Source organism: Salmo salar, chromosome 17 (assembly GCF_965601325.2).
Source record: "Salmo salar chromosome 17, fSalSal1, whole genome shotgun sequence".
NCBI lineage: Eukaryota > Metazoa > Chordata > Actinopteri > Salmoniformes > Salmonidae > Salmo > Salmo salar.
In genome coordinates, this window is record NC_138307.1 from 61938323 (window position 1) to 61961876 (window position 23554).

Sequence of the window (23554 nt, forward strand, 5' to 3'; positions counted from 1 at the left end):
TTCTTTTTCAAAACAATCACGAGCCTCTACTCCACATTACCCAATGTCTTAAATCACCAAAGTCCTCCAACCTCCACACTATGACCTGACCAATAGAAACACACTATCTAGCACCAAGGACCATGATGCTTCCATCCCTCCCATCACGTCTATCTCCATTGTCTAATAACATCTATCTTCTACTTATGGTCGTTCAACAGTATGGAACAGAAGACATCCTCCTCCTGCCAAGAACAGGTCATCATATCATAGTGTTAAAGTGTCCCCAGTAGGGGAGGTTCTGACTGCAGTAGATGCCATATGTGTCCATGGCGGAGGACAGAGTAGCCATCTGGACCATTGGCACATACACACACACAGACAGAAAGAAAAAGACAGAGAGAGTGTGAGTGAGTGAGTGAGTGAGTGAGTGTGTGAGAGAGAGAGAGAGAGAGAGATGAGAGAGAGAGAGAGAGAGAGAGAGAGAGAGAGAGAGAGAGAGAGAGAGAGAGAGCATTAGCACTGATGATGACACAGTGACACCCACAACACTGCAACTGTACTACTGACCCCACAGCACTGCACTGCTGTCACTGCAGAACAGCTATTTACTCTATGTGACCCGATTCAGGAAACTAGGCGTATGTCGCAAGTCACGACGTCACAAGAGAGACGTTTGAACGTAAATAGTATTTCTTTATCAAAATGCCTTCTCGAACCTGTGAACTTTCATGCCTTAATAACAAACTTGTATGCCATCTGTAAATACGAATACCATTTTTTAATTACGAGCCTTGTTGGTTTAGCCGCAGAAAAAGACCGCAATCTTCCCACTAGCCATGATTGGCTGAGATAATGAGTGGGCTGGACATGCCGAGAGAGGAGTTCGGAGTGGTCTGTCATATAGAAGGCTTCTGTCTATTTGAGCTGGTCAGTCTGTGTTGGTAGTCCTGTCGAACACGGCTTTTTAAAAAATGTATTGTGTAGTGGAACTGCATAAGTGTTGCTCTCCACTTTCTGGAGGATCGAGTTTTGAAATCAGTGGAATTAGTGTACGATAGCTAAAGAGATGGAGAAAACACCTGTCTCCGGATTACATCTTCAAACTAAGGGCAACCATGGTATGGTATTCGTGACAGGGAGAAACGTGCATCATGCATGATGATGTATACAGGTAAGATAGCTAGCTACATTTTCAGATATTACACATTTTGAATTTTGACAGAAAGTGGTTTAATTTCCAGTTAAAGTGTACTGCTCGCTAGCTAGCTAATGTTAGCTGGTTGGCTCCCTAGCTGACGTTAGTGGTATCCCGGAGCCGTTTGCTTTTCTAGTTAGAGCCTAATGTTAGCTAGCTATCATTGAACTTGGTTAGTTAGCTCCCAGCATATTCATACAGGGTAGTAACGACATGATTTGGCACTGTGTTCATTGTTGTTTAGCTAGATAACGTTAGCTGGGTGGCTCGTTAGCTTACGTGGCGTGTGTGATCGTACACGCTGTTTACCTAGCTAGGTTCATTGTTTACCTAGCTAGCTACGTCTTTAGCTAAAGTGTACAACACTCGTTGAATATGGCCGATGTCAGCAAAAAAGCGTAATGAAATTGTTGCCAGCAGAGCTGGTGAGGCTGTTTTCATGTTATCCAGGAGGTAAACAAATCATCGGCCAGAGAGTCAAGTGTGCACTCTGAACGCTCTGAAAGCGAAACGAGATGTGTGGGGCTAAAGCTTAAAAGGGTGTGAACGATGCTGAATGGGTGTAGACAAAGAAGAGCTCTTCACTAGATACCAAAACATTCAAACGCCATTTTCTCAAAAGTGAGTTTACAAGTTTATCAACTTTAAAAGCAGAATTACTTTCATTGTTCCTCATAAAATGCAGTGTATGATATACCATTTTAGTGTATGATATACCATTTTAGTGTATGATATACTATTTTAGTGTATGATATACCATTTTGTAGCTCTGAGTCTCTACTTGTATCCAATGTAAAATACACAATTTCAAATTTTGCTACATAAGACCGAATCCAGTTGGTGAGTCACCTATAAGAATAGTAGGTAGCTTCCCTTCACAGGCAGATGCTTTAAGTTTTTAGATAAGGGTACGTGTGTGGGTTTAGTTGTGGAAACAAAGGTACGTTTCTATTGGTTTGATTGCATGAACCCAACCCTATGTCAATGGACCCCATCACATACCGTGTCACTTTATCCTCCTCCAACACTGTGCATTCCAGGTCACTGTATAAGGTCACTTACTTTAACATGACAAATACTGTGCTTTCCCTCTAACAAATACAGTGTCACATCTAACCACTGTGTCCCTGCTGAAAGAGATGGTATCATATGTTTTTCCTCAACACATTTCTCTGGGTCTGGAACCATGTAGCGAAGCAGGCAGAAGAGGCCTTGTGTACGGTGTGAGTGTGTGTGTGTGTGTGTGTGTGTGTGTGTGTGTGTGTGTGTGTGTGTGTGTGTGTGTGTGCACGGACAGAGAGCGACAAATAATCCTTCTGAAATTGGGAATTTCACACTTCCACATGCCTGGTTTCTCTCTCTCCCTCTATTAACTATGTGCTGCTAGAATCCAACACAGCTTAACTAGGCCACTGAGTCTGGAGAGAGGAGAGAGGAGAGGAATGATAAAGGGGAAAGGAGGGGAGGAGAATGTTGGGAGGACCACAGAATAGATAGTATACCTAGCTATTAAAAATGTTGCCTAATCAGACCATTACTGCTGTTCCAGCTGGCTGATAGGCATTATTGCAACCTTTACTTGGTGATACTTCCTCAATTCCCGACTTGGAAGACAACGCATGTTTTCTAAACTTCCGTGGATAGTTGCAGGTGGTTTGTTTGAATTTAGAAAACGCTCCGTCATTTAAAATCGCTCCATGAAGTAACACAACAATGTGTACACTGACATCTTGTCTATTTCAAATCTTCTCATTGATCGAGACAGGTGAGTGCCATTCAACACGACAATTTTATTCTGAGTCACGCACATGACATAAGACATTTTGGGGTGGACATCCACCTGTCTCAATGAGATTTGAAAATATTTGAAATAGACAAGTTGGTGGTGTTGGATTACATCATGGAACAAAAAAATTATTTAATTTAATAACGAAGCATTTTCTAAATTCAACCAGCTGCAACTATCCACGGAGGTTTAGAAGACATGCGTTATCTTCCACGGCGGGAATTGAGGAAGTATCGCCAAGTAAAGGTTGGTTGAAAATGATCTGTACACCACCTAAGTAATAATGCCAGCTGGGACAGCAGTAATGGTCTGACTCGGCTATATGTTTAATAGCTACATTATAGTGTATCATACATTGTAATACTTCCACATGATATATTGTGGCACATAAAACATATGATCATCTCACAATGTACAATTGACCATCTAGTCTGACCTGAAACAACCCATCAACTACTGTATCAGCCAACACTATACAGTATACTACAATACAGTACAGTACAGTATAGTATTGTACAGTATAGTACGGTATACTACAGTACAGTACAGTATAGTACAGTACAACCAGGTCAAGGCACTGATGAATGAGTCAGGGAAAACACTGCACTTGGTCCAGTCTAGTAATGCAGAGTAGTTTATAAATACACAGGGCCATGCAGAGTAGTTTATAAATACACAGGGCCATGCAGAGTAGTTTATAAATACACAGGGCCATGCAGAGTAGTTTATAAATACACAGGGCCATGCAGAGTAGTTTATAAATACACAGGGCCATGCAGAGTAGTTTATAAATACACAGGGCCATGCAGAGTAGTTTATAAATATAACAGGGCCATGCAGAGTAGTTTATAAATACACAGGGCCATGCAGAGTAGTTTATAAATACACAGGGCCATGCAGAGTAGTTTATAAATACACAGGGCCATGCAGAGTAGTTTATAAAAACACAGGGCCATGCAGAGTAGTTTATAAATACACAGGGCCATGCAGAGTAGTTTATAAATACACAGGGCCATGCAGAGTGCATTGACAGGACTTCCAGAGTTCTATTCCCCTGCTGACTTTTAGTGCAGTTGGCTAGTTTCTCAGTGTGTGTGTGTGTGTCCCATGCAGCCCGGGGAGCACAGGCAGGGCCAGGAGTTATGGTGTTAAGAATCCTTACAGTGATTAATGGACAAACACAGCCCCGTAGGCACGCACACACACACATACGCACACACACACACCCAAACAGTCTTGCAGGCAAGTTTGCACACACACTGCACCCCACACACGTGCAGAGAGAAAGAGAGAGATGAACTCTCCTGCTGGGTCACCACTATAGAAAGAGAGAGCGAGAGAGAGCGAGAAAGAGCGAGAGAGCGAGAGATATTATCTCACCTGCTGGGTCACCACTATAGAGAGAGACTAGTCCATGGCTCCCATTGTTTCAGAACCACTGTCCCATTGTTTCAGAGCGACTGTCCCATTGAGCCACTCAAGGAGAGGCCATTTCCAGTCCCAACACTCTCTTGCTATCTGTACGTGTTCATGTCATGTATGTGTGTTGTTTAAGAAAGCATGTACATGTAATGTGCACATTTACCTGTTTGTCAGTATGTATAGAATACATGTGTGTAAACACTGTGTGTGTGTGTGTGTGTGTGTAGACATTTGTGTTATGAATGTGTGTGGTTCAATGTGAGCAGACTAGTTCAGTTTGACCTGTGTCCATCTTTCAGACTAGCTCAGTTTGACCTGTGTCCATCTTTCAGACTAGCTCAGTTTGACCTGTGTCCATCTTTCAGACTAGCTCAGTTTGACCTGTGTCCATCTTTCAGACTAGCTCAGTTTGACCTGTGTCCATCTTTCAGACTAGCTCAGTTTGACTTGTGTCCATCTTTCAGAGTAGCTCAGTTTGACCTGTGTCCATCTTTCAGACTGGCTCAGTTTGACCTGTGTCCATCTTTCAGACTAGCTCAGTTTGACTTGTGTCCATCTTTCAGACTAGCTCAGATTGACCTGTGTCCATCTTTCAGACTAGCTCAGATTGACCTGTGTCCATCTTTCAGACTAGCTCAGTTTGACCTGTGTCCATCTTTCAGACTAGCTCAGTTTGACCTGTGTCCATCTTTCAGACTAGCTCAGTTTGACCTGTGTCCATCTTTCAGACTAGCTCAGTTTGACCTGTGTCCATCTTTCAGACTAGCTCAGATTGACCTGTGTCCATCTTTCAGACTAGCTCAGATTGACCTGTGTCCATCTTTCAGACTAGCTCAGTTTGACCTGTGTCCATCTTTCAGACTAGCTCAGTTTGACCTGTGTCCATCTTTCAGACTAGCTCAGTTTGACCTGTGTCCATCTTTCAGACTAGCTCAGTTTGACCTGTGTCCATCTTTCAGACTAGCCTTGACCTGTGTCCATCTTTCAGAGTAGCTTAGTTTGACCTGTGTCCATCTTTCAGACGAGTTCAGTTTTACCTGTGTCCATCTTTCCGTCCTGTGCAGCGGGGCCGTCAGGTATGACACTCTTGACCTGCAGGAACTCATCTGGCTCGTCTCCTCCGATAATGGTGAAGCCAAAACCCATGTTGCTCTTCTGCAGGGCCGTGGACAAGAAGCTTCCCTTCAGCTGGGTGGCGTCCCGTGTGAACAGGGGCTTCTCTGTAAGGGAGAACACACACACATACGGAGGGACGGACAGACAGGCACGCAGGCAGACACAACACACACAAGTAGAAGTGTGCAGGGACACACACACACACACACACACACACACACACACACACACACACACACACACACACACACACACACACACACACACACACACACACACACACACACACACACACACACACACACACACACACACACAATCAATAAACAATATACACACATACATCGAACTTAGACCTTTACAAAGCGAGCATGATGCACCACAAATGCTGATGCAAGGCCATTTTATCATTCAATAGGATGGTAGAGGTGAGGCTTGTTTAGTGGAGGGGCTGCATGAACACAGGGATACTCTCTGGGTAGGTGGAGCGGTAGGCAGTGTTAGAACAGTGAGGGGTGGGTGCTGACTTATGCAGGTGGGACGGTGTTTGCTCCAGCTCCAAGCTGTCACTGCCAAGACCTTCCACTGAACATCTACAGCCATTTAAAGTGTCATCACTTACACTCCCAACCTACACCAGGTTTCTGATAGCTGAATACACACTCAGAACTGGAGCAAAACACAGTGCAGAAAATCAAGGAATAATCAGCATCCATGGGAGTAGCTTGGTATATTTCCCTTCTCAGAGGGGTGAGGGAAGCAGGTGAGAGATCTTAACATTCTGGAACAACATGCTGTTGGGAGTTGGAACACTGAAGAATCATTAACTCGCTTCATCCGCCCAAAAAAACAATGCTCAGGGAACCAAAAAGTGGAAGGCCAGGATTCATGAAATAGTCTCTGGCACAGCAAAGGGGAAAACTCAGCCAACGAGCATTTGCCACACTCAATTCAATCTCCCCTCCGTTCACCTTGGAAGGCAAGTAGGGGGCACACACCCGTCTCTCTCTGTTTGCTTAAAGCCAACGTTTGTTGTCAGGCGTCCAGACATAGAGTGGGGTGTTTACAGTTTCTGCTGCCTGCCGCCAGACGTAAGGAGGGGAAGACACACCATAGTGTAGCGCCATCAAACATGTCAAGCAGCGAATCAAGAGCCTCAGACGAGGAGGGATCCAGCGTGGGTCTGCCGGGGAGCAGGCATGCTTTGAAAAGAGAGCGAGGCAGCTCAGTGCAGGCAGAAGAAGAACAAGCCTGTATCACTACTCACTGCCCTACTTACTGAGAGAGCACCACAGGGGGAATGGGCTACAACCCACAGTAGCCGGCTCTACCACAAAGGCGTGAAGCGACTGGTGGAGGTGCTGGTGTGGGCAGCATGACGTATCCCTCCTCGCCCGGTGGGGGCGCCGCAGTAGGGAGTTGGTGGAGGAGGCGGGGGGCGTGTGGGTGTGCAGGCCCAACAGCGACACCCGATGGCCTGGGGGGAGGGACTGGGAGAGGTCACTGAGGCTCTGGCAGCGCTCCGGGGCGGGGCCGATGTGGGCCAGGGTGGCTGTGTGTAACGTGGTTGAGAGTGGAACCTCCTCTACCACTGTGACAGAGATAAAGTAGTCCACTCACTGTCTGATGCTCCTACAAGTAAACTTCCTTTTTATCTCCTTGTTTATATGTGAGGAAGAATTCATATGTTTTACCCCTCTCTGCTGTAACTGCCTTCACTTTGCAGCGTACAGGAAGGGTAACCATGGAGACAAACACCTTCACTCACAGAGGCCAATTTAACACGGAGACAAACCATCTCAACCTATACAGCATGTTTTACCTCAGACAGCCTCGATTAACTTAGTGGGGTGGTAAATGTGTGCTGAACAGAGAAGCTGGTGTTAGCAAAGTGTTAGCGATAGTGTTAGCGATAGTGTTAGCGATAGTGTTAGCGAAGAAAAGGGAGTTGTGAAGAATGAGTGATACACAAACACAAAGACGACAGACATTTCCCTAGAGCTAAAAACATCTACACACAGGAATCATACACAAACTCTTAACACATTGGGTAGAGGTAGAGGTACAGGGTGCCTTACCTCTGTAGATAGTAGGCAGGGGCAGCGAGGACAAACCCTGCTCTTGCATTTGCTGGTGTTGCTGGACTCTCCTCTTGGCTTCCAAGACTGGGTTCTCAAACTGTGTCCGTCTGTTTATGTGGCTACAGAGAAAGAAAGGTATGACATTTCACTGGGCTCTCTGTAGTATCCACCTCCTCATCCACTTCCTCTCTCCCTCTGTAAAGAGCTGGATGCACAGTGCTGTGCTATGATGATTAATTCAATAGCCTTAGTATCCCTAGTATTATGTAATGGAGCTGCAGAATGGTTTTGCTAAGAAAAAAAATGAACAAAAGCCCAATTAGGTCCCATTCTACTGAAATCTGCAGCTTCCTGTAATCAGCATTAGGAATCATTTAGTGTGTGATTTCTGGAGTGGGTTCTGAAAAAACATGTCACCCTGAGTGTATTTTCTTAAAACATTCTGTCAGTGCTAATTTGGTATGTCTTCGGGAGCGAGTCGATAATTATAGTCGATAATTATAAATACTGTAATTTTGAAAGTGTGAAGTAATTAATCATCATTTAGATGTGCCTTCCTGGACGGTGCAAGACTGGAGGAATAATGCTTCTGTCGATAAGCACAGTGTCTGCCCAGCCTACACACACTCTGTTTCTTCATGAGATATTAGGTCAACTCAACAGTACAGCCAGGCAGTGGGACATACACTTAAGTTGGAGTCATTAAAACTTGTTTTTCCAACCACTCCACAAATTTCTTGTTAACAAACTATAGTTTTGGCAAGATGGTTAGGACATTTCCTTTGTGCATGGCACAAGTAATTTTTCCAACAATTGTTTATAGACAGATTATTTCACTGTATCACAATTCCAATGTGTTAGAACTTTACATACACTAAGTTGACTGTGCCTTTAAACAGCTTGGAAAATTCCAGAAAATTATGTCATGGCTTTAGAAGCTTCTGATAGGCTATTTGACATCATTTGAGTCAACTGGAGGTGTACCTGTGGATGTATTTCAAGGCCTACCTTCAAACTCAGTGCCTCTTTGCTTGACATCATGGGAAAATGAAAAGAAATCAGCCAAGACCTCAGAAAAAAAATTGTAGACCTCCACAAGTCTGGTTCATCCTTGGGAGCAATTTCAAAACGCCTGAAGGTACCACGTTCATCTGTACAAACAATAGTACGCAAGTATAAACACCATGGGACCACGCAGCCGTCATACCGCTCAGGAAGGAGACACGTTCTGTGTCCTAGAGATGAACATACTTTGGTGCAAAAAGTGCAAATCAATCCCAGAACAACAGCAAAGGACTTTGTGAAGATGCTGGAGGAAACAGGTACAAAAGTATCTATATCCACAGTAAAACGAGTCCTATAACGACATAACCTGAAAGGCCGCTCAGCAAGGAAGAAGCCACTGCTCCAAAACTGCCATAAACAATCAAGACTACGGTTTGCAACTGCACATGGGGACAAAGATCGTACTTTTTGGAGAAATGCCCTCTGGTCTGAAGAAACAAAAATGTAACTGTTTTGCCATAATGACCATCTTTATGTTTGGAGGAAAAAGGAGGAGGCTTGCAAGCCGAAGAACACCATCCCAACGTGAAGCATGGGGGTGGCAGCATCATGTTGTGGGGGTGCTTTGCTGCAGGAGGGACTGGTGCACTTCATAAAATAGATGTCATCATGAAGGAGGAAAATTATGTGGATATATTGAAGCAACATCTCAAGACATCAGTCAGGAAGTTAAAGCTTGGTCGCAATTGGGTCTTCCAAATGGACAATGACCCCAAGCATACTTCGAAAGTTGTGGCAAAATGGCTTAACGACAACTAAGTCAAGGTATTGGAGTGGCCATCACAAAGCCCTGACCTCAATCCTATAGAAAATGTGTGGGCAGAACTGAAAAAGCGTGTGCGAGCAAGGAGGCCTACAAATCTGACTCAGTTACACCAGCTCTGTCAGGAGGAATGGGCCAAAATTCACCCAACTTATTGTGGGAAGCTTGTGGAAGGCTACCCGAAACATTTGGCCCAAGTTAAACAATTTAAAGGCAATGCTACCAAATACTAATTGAGTGTATGTAAACTTCTGACCCACTGGGAATGTGATGAAAGAAATAAAAGCTGAAATAAATCATTCTCTCTACTATTATTCTGACATTTCACATTCTTAAAATAAAGTGGCGATCCTAACTGACCTAAGACAGGGAATTATTACCAGGAATAAATGTCAGGAATTGTCAAGAACTGAGTTTAAATGTATTTGGCTAAGGTGTATGTGAACTTCTGACTTCAAGTAACTATTGGACGTGGCAGGGTCAGGTATGGCGCTAGTGTGCGTGCATGCAATGGCTCAGTGGCTGCCTGGGGATATGGGATTTCTACATGGCAGCGGGAGAGAGGGAGTGTAGGCAAGGCAGGTACAGTGTTCTGGTCTTTCTTGGGGATAGAGAATAGAACACGGCCAGCCAGCCAAACTCCCTCACCAGCCAGGCTATAAATAGACCTCCCCTCCTCTCCCTGGACTAGGGGGACTAGTGCGCATCCAGCAGGAGAAAGTACACCTCCAGAATAGGAAGGGTACATTTGGTTCAATAGAGAAGACAGAGACACATCACCATTGCACCACGTCACACAAAGATGGCACACACACACACACAAACTTGCGCATGTAAACAGGTACACAGTTACACACTCACACAGAGACACACTCACAAATGCATGCACACTAACAAACAATCACCCACTGACCCATCTACACGGACAGACAGACAGAGATAGAGGTATAAATGAGCAGCAGAAAAAGCCACCATCTGCCTCCTGGCCACAGCCCTGTGCAGCGTTAATGACTCTGACTAACACAGGACAGTGGAAGCATAACATGGGGGAACACTGGAAATCAAAATAGTAATTAAATATTAAAGCAGTGGGTCCAGACTTACTCCACATAGTAGCTTCCGTAAATAGGGTCATCGATCTTCTCCCAGCCGTACGGCAGCTCTGTGGAAGAGACAAGCACAACAACATACTAGTCAGTCAACAGGCCCGGGGGACAGCATGTCGATTCACGGAACAATATATTCTTCAGGAAATTTTGATCACAACATTATTGTATGGTCATTTATTACAGAGGATTTGAGGTTAATTATAATATCTTAATTGACTATGGTAAATCTGAAAATGATTTATTATGCTCTATGGTAACTGTGCTAGTTACTGAATACTGTGTGAGGTCTATGAGCCTCCAGATTTGCAAACACAATCAAAACAGTTGGACAAACTTAAGAGACAAGACACATGATACCCCCATCGGCATTTGCAATCAAAATTCAGATCCAAAATTCACGAGTGTGAAGGAGAATGGCTGTTTATCAAGCAGCGGACCAGAGGTTACTTAAAATCAATGTCAATATGGACCCACAGGACTACCCCAACCATCTCCTGAACTCTCACACTACACCAAACACACTGATAGATGGAGTGGTTTGAATTGGGGTGATTTTAAATATTAATGTCCTGCCATCCTTTCTATTTTGTAAACATTCAGTTATGATGCCAGCGATGTTTGGATATAGTTTAAATGTTTGTATCTGGAGCACGTACATAGCTCCTGGGCCCCTTAGCCCACACAATATTTAACTGGAACACATTACACCATTAGAGTGTGGTCTCAGAATAGACTGACTGTGGATCTAACACAGTAGCTGTCAACTGTCGTGGACCAAAATAAACCTTTGAGTGGAAAGTAGAATGTCATAACTTCAGACATGTCGGTGTTGACGGTGCAGGTGTTCCTACACATTGTATCTACTCTGATATGATGAGCCACCACTGTGGCATCATGAGAAGTGTTATAAATAGGCTTGGGCGGTATCCAGGGAGTCATACCTTCATACCGACCTTGTTCCATCCCGGGATATTTGATAATACCGGCAATGAACACTATTTTCAATCCAAAGGTTAGCAATGCTAACAAGTACATGTAACATCCAATAGCAAATGCTAGCTAAACGCTAACGGTTTTATACAGTCTCTGACATAAGCTATTTCCAGGATAGACATCCCAGCTGATAAAGTTATACAAGTAACTCAAAAATGCTACTCAAAGTTTGCTGCACGCACAAAACAAATGGTGTCTCTTGATCAAGGAGGGAATTATCTGCTGTTACCAAGAGGAGCTTGATTGCGAGAAACTAACCATGTAGCTAGCTAGATAGATAACTAGCTACTAAGTTAGCAAACCAAATGCACAACTGCACAGCTTTAGCACATTTTAGAAAGTTAACTTAATAGTTATTAGATATCTAGCTGGCAAACATTAAGTTGTGAATTCCATAGTGTAACTATATATCAGTATATAGATCACCTAGGGTGTGCTGCACAACAGTGAGTGACTCATCATTTAAAAAGTTGAGGTAGGGCCTCCCGAGTGGCACAGCAGTCTAAGGCACTGCATCGCAGTGCTAGATGCGTTACTACAGACCCGGGTTCATTCAGGCTGTGCCACAACCGGCTGTGGCCGGGAGTCCTATCGGATGGCTCACAATTGGCCCAGAGTTGTCCGGGTTAGGGGATGGTTTGGCCGGTGAGGCTTTACTTGCCTGCGGGCTGACCCCGGTCGCCAGTTGAACGGTGTTTCCTCCAACACATTGGTGCGGCTGGTTTCTGGGTTAAGCTGGCAGATGTTAAGGAGTGCGGATGGGTGGGTCATGTTTCGTAGGACGCATGACTCCTCCTTCTCCTCTCCCGAGCTCATTGGGGAGTTGCAGCGATGAGACAAAATCGAAAATTGCGGAGAAAAAGGTGCTAAATAAAAACAAAAAAAAGTTTCAACGGTATTGAAAAACCCTCCTGTGGTTATTTCCAAATAGCCCGGTATATGGTATATACGGTTTACTGCCCAAGCCTAGTTATAAATACAGATATGATATTAAATGTATTTTTATCTTTATTTAACTAGGCAAGTCAGTTAAGAACAAATTCTTATTTTCGATGACAGCCTAGGAACAGTTCAGGGGCAGAACGACAGATTTTTACCTTGTCAGCTCGGGGATTCAATCTTGCAACCTTTCGGTTACTAGTCCAACGCTCTAACCACTAGGCTACCTGCCGCCCTGACTAGGTACACGTCAACCATGACAGACAAAATGAGAAAAAAAATTCCAGAAAATCACATTGTAGGATTTTTTATGAATTTATTTGCAAATTATGGTGGAAAATAAGTATTTGGTCACCTACAAACAAGCAAGATTTCTGGCTCTCACAGACCTGTAACTTCTTCTTTAAGAGGCTCCTCTGTCCTCCACTCGTTACCTGTATTAATGGCACCTGTTTGAACTTGTTATCAGTATAAAAGACACCTGTCCACAACCTCAAACAGTCACACTCCAAACTCCACTATGGCCAAGACCAAAGAGCTGTCAAAGGACACCAGAAACAAAATTGTAGACCTGCACCAGGCTGGGAAGACTGAATCTGCAATAGGTAAGCAGCTTGGTTTGAAGAAATCAACTGTGGGAGCAATTATTAGGAAATGGAAGACATACAAGACCACTGATAATCTTCCTCGATCTGGGGCTCCACGCAAGAACTCACCCCATGGGGTCAAAATGATCACAAGAACGGTGAGCAAAAATCCCAGAACCACAAGGGGGGACCTAGTGAATGACCTGCAGAGAGCTGGGACCAAAGTAACAAAGCCTACCATCAGTAACACATTACGCCGCCAGGGACTCAAATCCTGCAGTGCCAGACGTGTCCCCCTGCTTAAGCCAGTACATGTCCAGGCCCGTCTGAAGTTTGCTAGAGAGCATTTGGATGATCCAGAAGAGGATTGGGAGAATGTCATATGGTCAGATGAAACCAAAATATAACTTTTTGGTAAAAACTCAACTCGTCGTGTTTGGAGGACAAAGAATGCTGAGTTGCATCCAAAGAACACCATACCTACTGTGAAGCATGGGGGTGGAAACATCATGCTTTGGGGCTGTTTTTCTGCAAAGGGACCAGGATGACTGATCCGTGTAAAGGAAAGAATGAATGGGGCCATGTATCGTGAGATTTTGAGTGAAAACCTCCTTCCATCAGCAAGGGCATTGAAGATGAAACGTGGCTGGGTCTTTCAGCATGACAATAATCCCAAACACACCGCCCGGGCAACGAAGGAGTGGCTTTGTAAGAAGCATTTCAAGGTCCTGGAGTGGCCTAGCCAGTCTCCAGATCTCAACCCCATAGAAAATCTTTGGAGGGAGTTGAAAGTCTGTGTTGCCCAGCGACAGCCCCAAAACATCACTGCTCTAGAGGAGATCTGCATGGAGGAATGGGCCAAAATACCAGCAACAGTGTGTGAAAACCTTGTGAAGACTTACAGAAAACGTTTGACCTGTGTCATTGCCAACAAAGGGTATATAACAAAGTATTAAGATAAACTTATTGACCAAATACTTATTTTCCACCATAATTTGCAAATAAATTCATTAAAAATCCTACAATGTGATTTTCTGGATTTCTTTTCCTCATTTTGTCTGTCATAGTTGAAGTGTACCTATGATGAAAATTACAGGCCTCTCTCATCTTTTTAAGTGGGAGAACTTGCACAATTGGTGGCTGACTAAATACTTTTTTGCCCCACTGTAAATAACTGCCATAGTGGAGCACGTGATAACACCTTTGATTGTGATCTGTTTCCCTGTTTGGGGATGTTTGAAGGATCTACATTTATAAGTGCCATTTCATTGAGCACAGCCATTACACTTGTAGTTTCCATCCAGTAGGGGCGCAAATAGACATTGTGCAGGGATATCTTGGGGTGGTAAATCAGAGTTTACCAGTTGATCTCTGAGATTTCTGCCCCGCGAGAATACGATCAAGGGAGGGTCCGAAAACACATTACTGATACTGTCATCGGATCTTAGAATGTGCCAATTTTTGTGAACGATTCCATTAACTTGTTCAGAGCACTTTGAATAGAGGGCAGTTAGAAAGCAAGAATGCTTCTTCGTTTGTTTTGATTTTTCTCAATGGCAATATTAATCTGATCCTTTATGTACCCCCCCTCCTTGAATTTTCTTTGCGTCTCAGACATATTTCTGTCGAAATCTGATAGTTTTTTGCAAATTATTTTGATTCAACAGAATTGGCTGTAGGGCAAACTGCTTTTCAAGGGATGCGGGTGACAACCATCAGCCCTCAACAAACTGTTACGATCAGTAGGTTTCCTGTAAAGACCAGTGTATAGAACATTATCTTCACACAAGATCAGAAGATCCAGAAAACTGATTTGACGTGTGTGAGATTGCATAGTAAATCTCAGATGCTCAGAACAAGAGTTAAGAAAAGCATGGAATGCCTGGAGCTCTTTTGCATCACCTCTCCATAGAACAAAAATTGACTGAGAGGATTGAAAGAGGATGAAAATTGACTGTTTCTCCATGTAACCCACATACAAATTAGCATAGTTAGGAGCCATGGGGGATCCCATAGCAGTACCCTTCGTCTGAATAAAGAAATCATTTAGAAACATGAAGTAGTTGTGTGTGAGTACTATTTCAGCCAATGTTATAATGCATGCACTGGAAGGTAGTTCATTAGGGTCACGTTACAGAAGAAAATGTTCCATAGCTTCAATACCGCCCTCGTGTGGAATATTCGTGTATAACAACTCAACATCAAAAGTAACTAACAAAGTGTTTTCAGGGAGAAGATCAAGAGATTCAATGATAGAGATAAAAAAAACTGGCACTGGAAGCGGATGAGGCGCTGGTTGTAGAGTGTTGGTCAGACGGGGGTGGATAGAAGTGAGCTCCATCCCTCCTGCGTCTGTCATGGAGAGGAGGAGCAGGACCTCTTTTATCAGGGTTTCTCCAGAAGTAGACTTTGTCCTCGGCCTTGTCTTTTTTGTCTTGGTTGAATTTCTTAATTTTAAGTTCCTTTATTTCTGTAGACAACTTGACACTTCATGACCTAACCAGGAAAACTCAATGTGAAACTGATTTGTAACTCCCAATATAGAGGGTGGAGGGAGCTGAGATTCAGCTCCCTCCTAGAAATATAATTACTAGAACGGTAAAGCCCCTCACACCACATCAACATTACTGGAACACTCGTGGGTACACTCAAAATGGCTGAAAGTAACTCTATTTATATGGCGTAGTACTTGGGCTAAAGCTGACTCACACTATGGAGGTCACTAACCCAACCTCCACTCCAAGTGCATCTTCATCAGGGAATTGTTTGATCAGCCCCCCTCCCTCTCTATTTCACCAGGGGTATACAGTAGGTTCAGCACACTGTGTTTGTTCTTTGTGATCAAAGTGGATCTCTCCCCAACCCTGACCTCCTCCCATCATTCATGTCTGACAGGATTGTTCTGCCTCTCTCTTTGTCCCTCTCCCCTCGTCACACCACACTGACCAGGGGGACTGGTGCATTGACAGCCGGCCTGAGCCTGATTCCATTTAAGGCTATGAGGTTGTGACCAGTGTGGTGGTACTGAGGCTGGTCCAGAGTGAGAGCCGCTCTAATATATGAGTGAGAGTGAGAGAGAGTGAGAGAGAGTGAGAGAGAGAGCGAGAGTGAGAGAGTGAGAGAGAGCTGGACTAATCAGGAGAGTGGAGATAATATCTCCTAACCACAAACATCAGTCAGAATGAGGTGATAATGTGCCGTCCACAGGCTCTCAGGACCTCCATGATGATTCAGAAATAGGCTGGCTGGAGGCTGATGGTGTGCAGAATGCTAATATACAAGCCTACACACAATCGGTACAAGTACACCCACACTCACACACACACACACACACACACACACTTACCCAAACACACACACATATCCCACAGACAGTCACGCACACAATTGCAAGCAAGCACACACACATTTTTATTTTATACCCAATCATGCACAGTAAGTCACAATACATCAATACAAGCACATGCATGCCATATGTCTCTCCCTTTTACTCTTACACATACACTGTTCAACACACGGAGCCCCTCCCCCCCCCCCCCCCCACCCACACACAACCACACACCCTTCCCCGTCCCCACCAGCCACAAAAACACACTCACTAACATGTGCTGTGACTGATATGTGAGTCTGCTAGGAGTGGGTTGACAGCCTTAGGGAATAGCTCCTCTCCTCTCAGCGCTCCTCTCCTCTCCCTTCCTTAGCCCCATCTTCACTCATTAAATATGAAAGAGGCTGTTTCATGTTCTCACCTCCACTGAGCTCCACACACAGAAAAACACCACACAGATCAAAGTCCTGCCATGTATTTCTGCCACGCACCACTCAGTCTAATGAAACACCCTTCTATTAAAACCACCTGAGCTTCAGAGCTAGGCAGTCAGTCTGTCTGTCTGTGTCTTCAGCAGAGCTTCAGAGCTAGGCAGGCAGTCAGTCTGTCTGTGTCTTCAGCAGAGCTTCAGAGCTAGGCAGTCAGTCTGTCTGTGTCTTCAGCAGAGCTTCAGAGCTAGGCAGTCAGTCTGTCTGTGTCTTCAGCAGAGCTTCAGAGCTAGGCAGGCAGGCTGTCTGTGTCTTCAGCAGAGCTTCAGAGCTAGGCAGGCAGTCTGTCTGTCTGTGTCTTCAGCAGAGCTTCAGAGCTAGGCAGGCAGTCTGTCTGTGTCTTCAGCAGAGCTTCAGAGCTAGGCAGGCAGGCTGTCTGTGTCTTCAGCAGAGCTTCAGAGCTAGGCAGGCAGCCTGTCTGTGTCTTCAGCAGAGCTTCAGAGCTTCAGAGCTAGGCAGTCTGTCTGTCTGTCTTCAGCAGAGCTTCAGAGCTAGGCAGGCAGCATGTCTGTGTCTTCAGCAGAGCTTCAGAGCTAGGCAGGCAGTCTGTCTGTCTGTGTCTTCAGCAGAGCTTCAGAGCTAGGCAGGCAGTCTGTCTGTCTGTGTCTTCAGCAGAGCTTCAGAGCTAGGCAGGCAGTCTGTCTGTCTGTGTCTTCAGCAGAGCTTCAGAGCTAGGCAGGCAGCCTGTCTGTCTGTGTCTTCAGCAGCGCTTCAGAGCTAGGCAGGCAGTCTGTCTGTCTGTGTCTTCAGCAGAGCTTCAGAGCTAGGCAGGCAGTCTGTCTGTCTTCAGCAGAGCTTCAGGGCTAGGCAGTCTGTCTGTCTGTGTCTTCAGCAGAGCTTCAGAGCTTGGCAGGCAGTCTGTCTGTCTGTGTCTTCAGCAGAGTTTCGGAGCTAGGCAGGCAGTCTGTCTGGCTGTCTTCAGCAGAGCTTCGGAGCTAGGCAGTCTGTCTGTGTCTTCAGCAGAGCTTCAGAGCTAGGCAGGCAGTCTGTCTGTGTCTTCAGCAGAGCTTCAGAGCTAGGCAGTCTGTCTGTCTGTCTTCAGCAGAGCTTCAGAGCAAGGCAGGCAGCCTGTCTGTGTCTTCAGCAGAGCTTCAGAGCTAGGCAGTCAGTCTGTCTGTGTCTTCAGCAGAGCTTCAGAGCTAGGCAGTCTGTCTGTCTGTGTCTTCAGCAGAGCTTCAGAGCTAGGCAGTCTGTCTGTCTGTCTTCAGCAGAGCTTCAGAGCTAGGCAGGCAGCCTGTCTGTCTTCAGCAGAGCTTCAGAGCTAGGCAGTCAGTCTGTCTGTGTCTTCAGCAGAGCTTCAGAGCTAGATAGTCTGTCTGTGTCTTCAGCAGAGCTTCAGAGCTAGGCAGTCAGTCTGTCTGTGTCTTCAGCAGAGCTTCAGAGCTAGGCAGGCAGCCTGTCTGTGTCTTCAGCAGAGCTTCAGAGCTAGACAGTCAGCCTGTCTGTGTCTTCAGCAGAGCTTCAGAGCTAGGCAGTCTGTATGTCTGTGTCTTCAGCAGAGCTTCAGAGCTAGGCAGGCAGCCTGTCTGTGTCTTCAGCAGAGCTTCAGAGCTAGGCAGGCAGTTTGTCTGTCTGTGTCTTCAGCAGAGCTTCAGAGCTAGGCAGGCAGCCTGTCTGTGTCTTCAGCAGAGCTTCAGAGCTAGGCAGGCAGTCTGTATGTCTGTGTCTTCAGCAGAGCTTCAGAGCTAGGCAGTCTGTCTGTGTCTTCAGCAGAGCTTCAGAGCTAGGCAGGCAGTCTGTCTGTCTTCAGCAGAGCTTCAGAGCTTGGCAGGCTGTCTGTCTGTGTCTTCAGCAGAGCTTCAGAGCTAGGCAGTCTGTCTGTCTGTCTTCAGCAGAGCTTCAGAGCTAGGCAGGCAGCCTGTCTGTGTCTTCAGCAGAGCTTCAGAGCTAGGCAGGCAGTCTGTATGTCTGTGTCTTCAGCAGAGCTTCAGAGCTAGGCAGGCAGTCTGTCTGTCTTCAGCAGAGCTTCAGGGCTAGGCAGTCTGTCTGTCTGTCTTCAGCAGAGCTTCAGGGCTAGGCAGTCTGTCTGTCTGTCTGTCTGTCTGTCTGTCTGTGTCTTCATCAGAGCTTCAGAGCTAGGCAGGCAGTCTGTCTGTCTGTGTCTTCAGCAGAGCTTCAGAGCTTGGCAGGCAGTCTGTCTGTCTGTGTCTTCAGCAGAGCTTCGGAGCTAGGCAGGCAGTCTGTCTGGCTGTCTTCAGCAGAGCTTCAGAGCTAGGCAGTCTGTCTGTGTCTTCAGCAGAGCTTCAGAGCTAGGCAGGCAGTCTGTCTGTGTCTTCAGCAGAGCTTCAGAGCTAGGCAGTCTGTCTGTCTGTCTTCAGCAGAGCTTCAGAGCTAGGCAGGCAGCCTGTCTGTGTCTTCAGCAGAGCTTCAGAGCTAGGCAGTCAGTCTGTCTGTGTCTTCAGCAGAGCTTCAGAGCTAGGCAGTCTGTCTGTCTGTGTCTTCAGCAGAGCTTCGGAGCTAGGCAGGCAGTCTGTCTGGCTGTCTTCAGCAGAGCTTCAGAGCTAGGCAGTCTGTCTGTGTCTTCAGCAGAGCTTCAGAGCTAGGCAGGCAGTCTGTCTGTCTTCAGCAGAGCTTCAGAGCTTGGCAGGCTGTCTGTCTGTGTCTTCAGCAGAGCTTCAGAGCTAGGCAGTCTGTCTGTCTGTCTTCAGCAGAGCTTCAGAGCTAGGCAGGCAGCCTGTCTGTGTCTTCAGCAGAGCTTCAGAGCTAGGCAGGCAGTCTGTATGTCTGTGTCTTCAGCAGAGCTTCAGAGCTAGGCAGGCAGTCTGTCTGTCTTCAGCAGAGCTTCAGGGCTAGGCAGTCTGTCTGTCTGTCTTCAGCAGAGCTTCAGGGCTAGGCAGGCAGTCTGTCTGTCTGTGTCTTCAGCAGAGCTTCAGAGCTTGGCAGGCAGTCTGTCTGTCTGTGTCTTCAGCAGAGCTTCGGAGCTAGGCAGGCAGTCTGTCTGGCTGTCTTCAGCAGAGCTTCAGAGCTAGGCAGTCTGTCTGTGTCTTCAGCAGAGCTTCAGAGCTAGGCAGGCAGTCTGTCTGTCTGTCTGTCTGTGTCTTCAGCAGAGCTTCAGAGAGACACACAACATCACACTGCAGGTAGCCAATATCTGTAGCTTCCTACTGTTTGTTTCAATGTCACTGTTTTTGGCTTAAAAGGTATTGTGTAGAGCACATGCATACAACACACGCAGAAGCACGCTTACACACACACACACACACACACACACACACACACACACATGCACGCACCCCCCCCCCCCCCCCACACACACACAGCAGTGAGTATGTTTATGTGTGTGTGCAGTAAGTGTGTTCTAAATGCTGAACTCCAGAAGACTCTCTTTCCACTAAGCACAGTCACAGCCCCTGTCAGGTAGTAGTGTGGGAGGAATGATTCCATGGATCTGGGAGAGACAGAGAGAAAGAGAGTTGTCCTGTCCATTAGCCTGCAGCGCTGAAGAGAAGGGCCACTTTGTCACTGTAACAATTTGTGCTCTCTTTATAGGGCCAACACAGTCTAAATACTGCTGTGAAGGAGCTGTCAACTCCCAGGAAGCCTAAGGAAGGATACTTCTGAAGGAGCTCCAGTGTTAAATGTGGTATAGTGTTTTAGAGTACATCCCTTGTCCCAGGTCAATTCACCTTACATTAGTGACAATTATAATGGTATAGAGCAGGTATTCCCAAACTGGGGTATGCGTATCCCTGGCAATGCCATCCGGGGTACGCCAAATAAAAATGTGATTCACATTAAAATAATTTTTTAAAAACAGTCAATTTTCAAACAGTCCATTTAGTAAGGCCTGCGTCCATAGAGACACATACCGGCTCTACTGGCAGTACTGCTACTACCAGCAGTACTACACCTGCACCTGTTGACAACACAAGTTGTTCTGCTTCCACGAGCACATCCAATGCTAGCATCAGTAATTCTACATTTGTTGTTAGCCCAGCTAGCATGGACACTGACAGTTGTGAATCAGATGCAGCCGAAGAACTACTGCCCCCTCACCCGGGAAAGCACCGAACAACAGACAGGGACATTGGACCATCGAAGAGGTGCAAATATAATGAGAACTATATTGATTGGGGTTCACTTATATTGGCAGTAGTGCCTTTCCTCAGCCACAGTGTGTTATATGTGCAAAAGTACTATTTCACAACTCGATAAACCTTCACTCTTGTGCATAATAAAGATGACTTTTGAGTAGTAAGACATATAAAAAAGCAACAGATACAATTAATAAGAAGGGGCTAGAAGAGTCTTATATGGTGAGCTACAGAGTGGCTAGGACAGGCAAGCCCCATACTATTGTGGAGGACTTCATTCTTCCTGCTGCCTCAGAAATGGCTGGGACAATGCTGGGGGAACAGGCCAAAAAAACTATACAGACAATTTCTTCATCAAACAATGCATCAGTGACATGGCAGGAGATGTTTTGAAACAATTTCTGCTTCACATACAAGCCATTGAATTCTATGCGTTACAGCTGGATGAGTCAACAGACGTGGCGGGCCTGGCACAGCTCCTGGTATATGTCCGTTACGTTTATGGGGGGTCAATTAAAGAAGACATCCTCTTCCGCAAACCACTGGAAACCAGGACAACAGGAGAGGATATTTTTGAAGTACTGGACAGCTTTGTGACATCAAATGGACTTTGGTGGTCAAGATGTGTTGGTATCTGTACTGATGTCACAAAGGCCATGACAGGGAGACATAGTGGAGTGGGAAAGTGCGTGAAAAGTAGTTGCTCCCGACGCCACTTCGGTACACTGCAGCATCCACCGAGAGGCTCTTGCTGCCAAGGGAATGCCTGACATCTTGAAAGACGTTTTGGACACTACAGGGAAAATTGTTAACTTTGTTAAAGCAAGGCTTGAAGAATTGAGAGATGAGCTTAAAGTTTTCTTTACTCACCATAATTTTCACTTGTCTGACCGCTTGCATGATGACGAGATTCTCACACGACTGGCCTATCTGGGTGATGTTTTTTCTCACCTGAATGATCTAAATCTAGGATTACAGGGACTTATACAACTATATTCAATGTGCGGGAGAAAATTGAGGCTATGATTAAGAAGCTGGAGCTCTTCTCTCTTTGTATTAATAAGGACAACACACAGGTCTTTCCATCATTGTATGTGTTTTTCTGTGTGCAAATGAACTCAAGCTTATGGACAATATCAAATGTAATACAGCGAAGCACCTGAGTGAGTTGGATGCACAATTACGTAGGTACTTTCCCAAAACGGATGACACAAACAACTGGATTCGTTATCCCTTTCATGCCCTGCCTCCAGTCCACTTACCGATATCTGAACAAGAGAGCCTCATCGAAATTGCAACAAGCGGTTCTATGAAAATGTAATTTAATCAGCAGTCACTGCCAGATTTCTGGATTGAGCTGCGCTCAGAGTATCCCGCCTTGTCAAATCGCATTGTTAAGACACTGATGCCCTTTGCAACCACATACCTATGTGAGAGTGGATTCTCGGCCCTCACTAGCGTGAAAACTAAATACAGGCAGACTGTGTGTGGAAAATTATTTAAGACACTCTCTCCAATAAAACCCAACATTGCAGAGTTATGTGCATCCTTTCAAGCACACCCTTCTCAGTTATTCACAATTTTGATGAACAAATAAGGTTTTATATGTAAGATGGTTAAATAAAGAGCAAAAATGATTGATTATTATTATATTATTATTTGTGGTCCTATAAGAGCTCTTTGTCACTTCCCACGAGCCAGGTTGTGAAAAAAACTCACACTCATTCTTATGTTTAATAAAGGCTTACAATGACGGAAAAAACAACATTTGAGAGTGCGCTGACCCTGGTGCTAGAGGGGGTACGCAGCTGGAGGTTGAATGTTTGAAGGGGTACGGGACTATAAAAAGTTTGGGAACCACTGGTATAGAGCAAAGAGACAGCCACTACTGAGTGTTGAAATAAAACAATGGGTTTTCCATGCAGTCTGAGAAATGTCGACATCAGTAGGCTAGGTCACAGTAAATGTTCCTTTGGTTTATCCCATTTTGCTTTCAGCGGGGGGATTCTCTAAGCTCTCCCCCTTCTTTCACTCTCTCCTCTTTCTCATTCCCCGTTTGGCCATCCTCTCGTCTCCTGTCCGCTCCTCTCTCCCTGTTTGAAGAGCTCTAAAGGAAAACACTTTAAAAGGGACTTTTTGAAGTAAAGTTTCATGCTCTCATGCTCATGCATATTTCATCTGGCCTTTCTAATTCCGTCTGAGGAGAGGAACAGTCCATATTACCCATGTTCCCCTGCTTTCCCTTTTCCTTTCTTCAGGGGAGGAGCTGGCTGAAGTGAATTCAGGTCACCTGCAGCACATGGGGATGTTTCGTCTCTGATGTCGCACCCCCTTCCCACTGGTGCCTACTTAGACAGGAGACCAATACATCTCAACTTTTTCCTTCAGCCGCTTCCTCCACTCGTTGAGTATCTCTCCAGGGTATTCCCATTGAGAGTCAGGTGTGTAAACATCCCAAGGGCCTTAAACCAATACTCAAAATATGGGGTGGAGTTAGCAAAGTTATGCCCTTAGGCCTCTGTTTTGAAGGCCTCATTTGAAGTGTTTTCTAGAATAGTCTCGCCAGGACTGATCCCCCACAATTCTCTATAATCTCCACTTCACTTGACTCACTCTCCAAACAGCTATCGTTGTTTTGGAATGGACTGAGGAGAGAGCAACTAAGA

General features: G+C 45.4%; 1 protein-coding gene across 1 annotated transcript in view; it reads right to left on the reverse strand.

Moving 5' to 3' along the window:
• LOC106576364 (membrane-associated guanylate kinase, WW and PDZ domain-containing protein 2-like) overlaps positions 1–23554 on the reverse strand; it is a 271642-nt gene that overhangs the window by 40395 nt on the left and 207693 nt on the right. Inside the window, 3 exon segments of the mRNA XM_045699968.2 lie at positions 5423–5605; positions 7580–7701; positions 10515–10572. Coding sequence (XP_045555924.2) covers positions 5423–5605; positions 7580–7701; positions 10515–10572 — 363 coding nt within the window.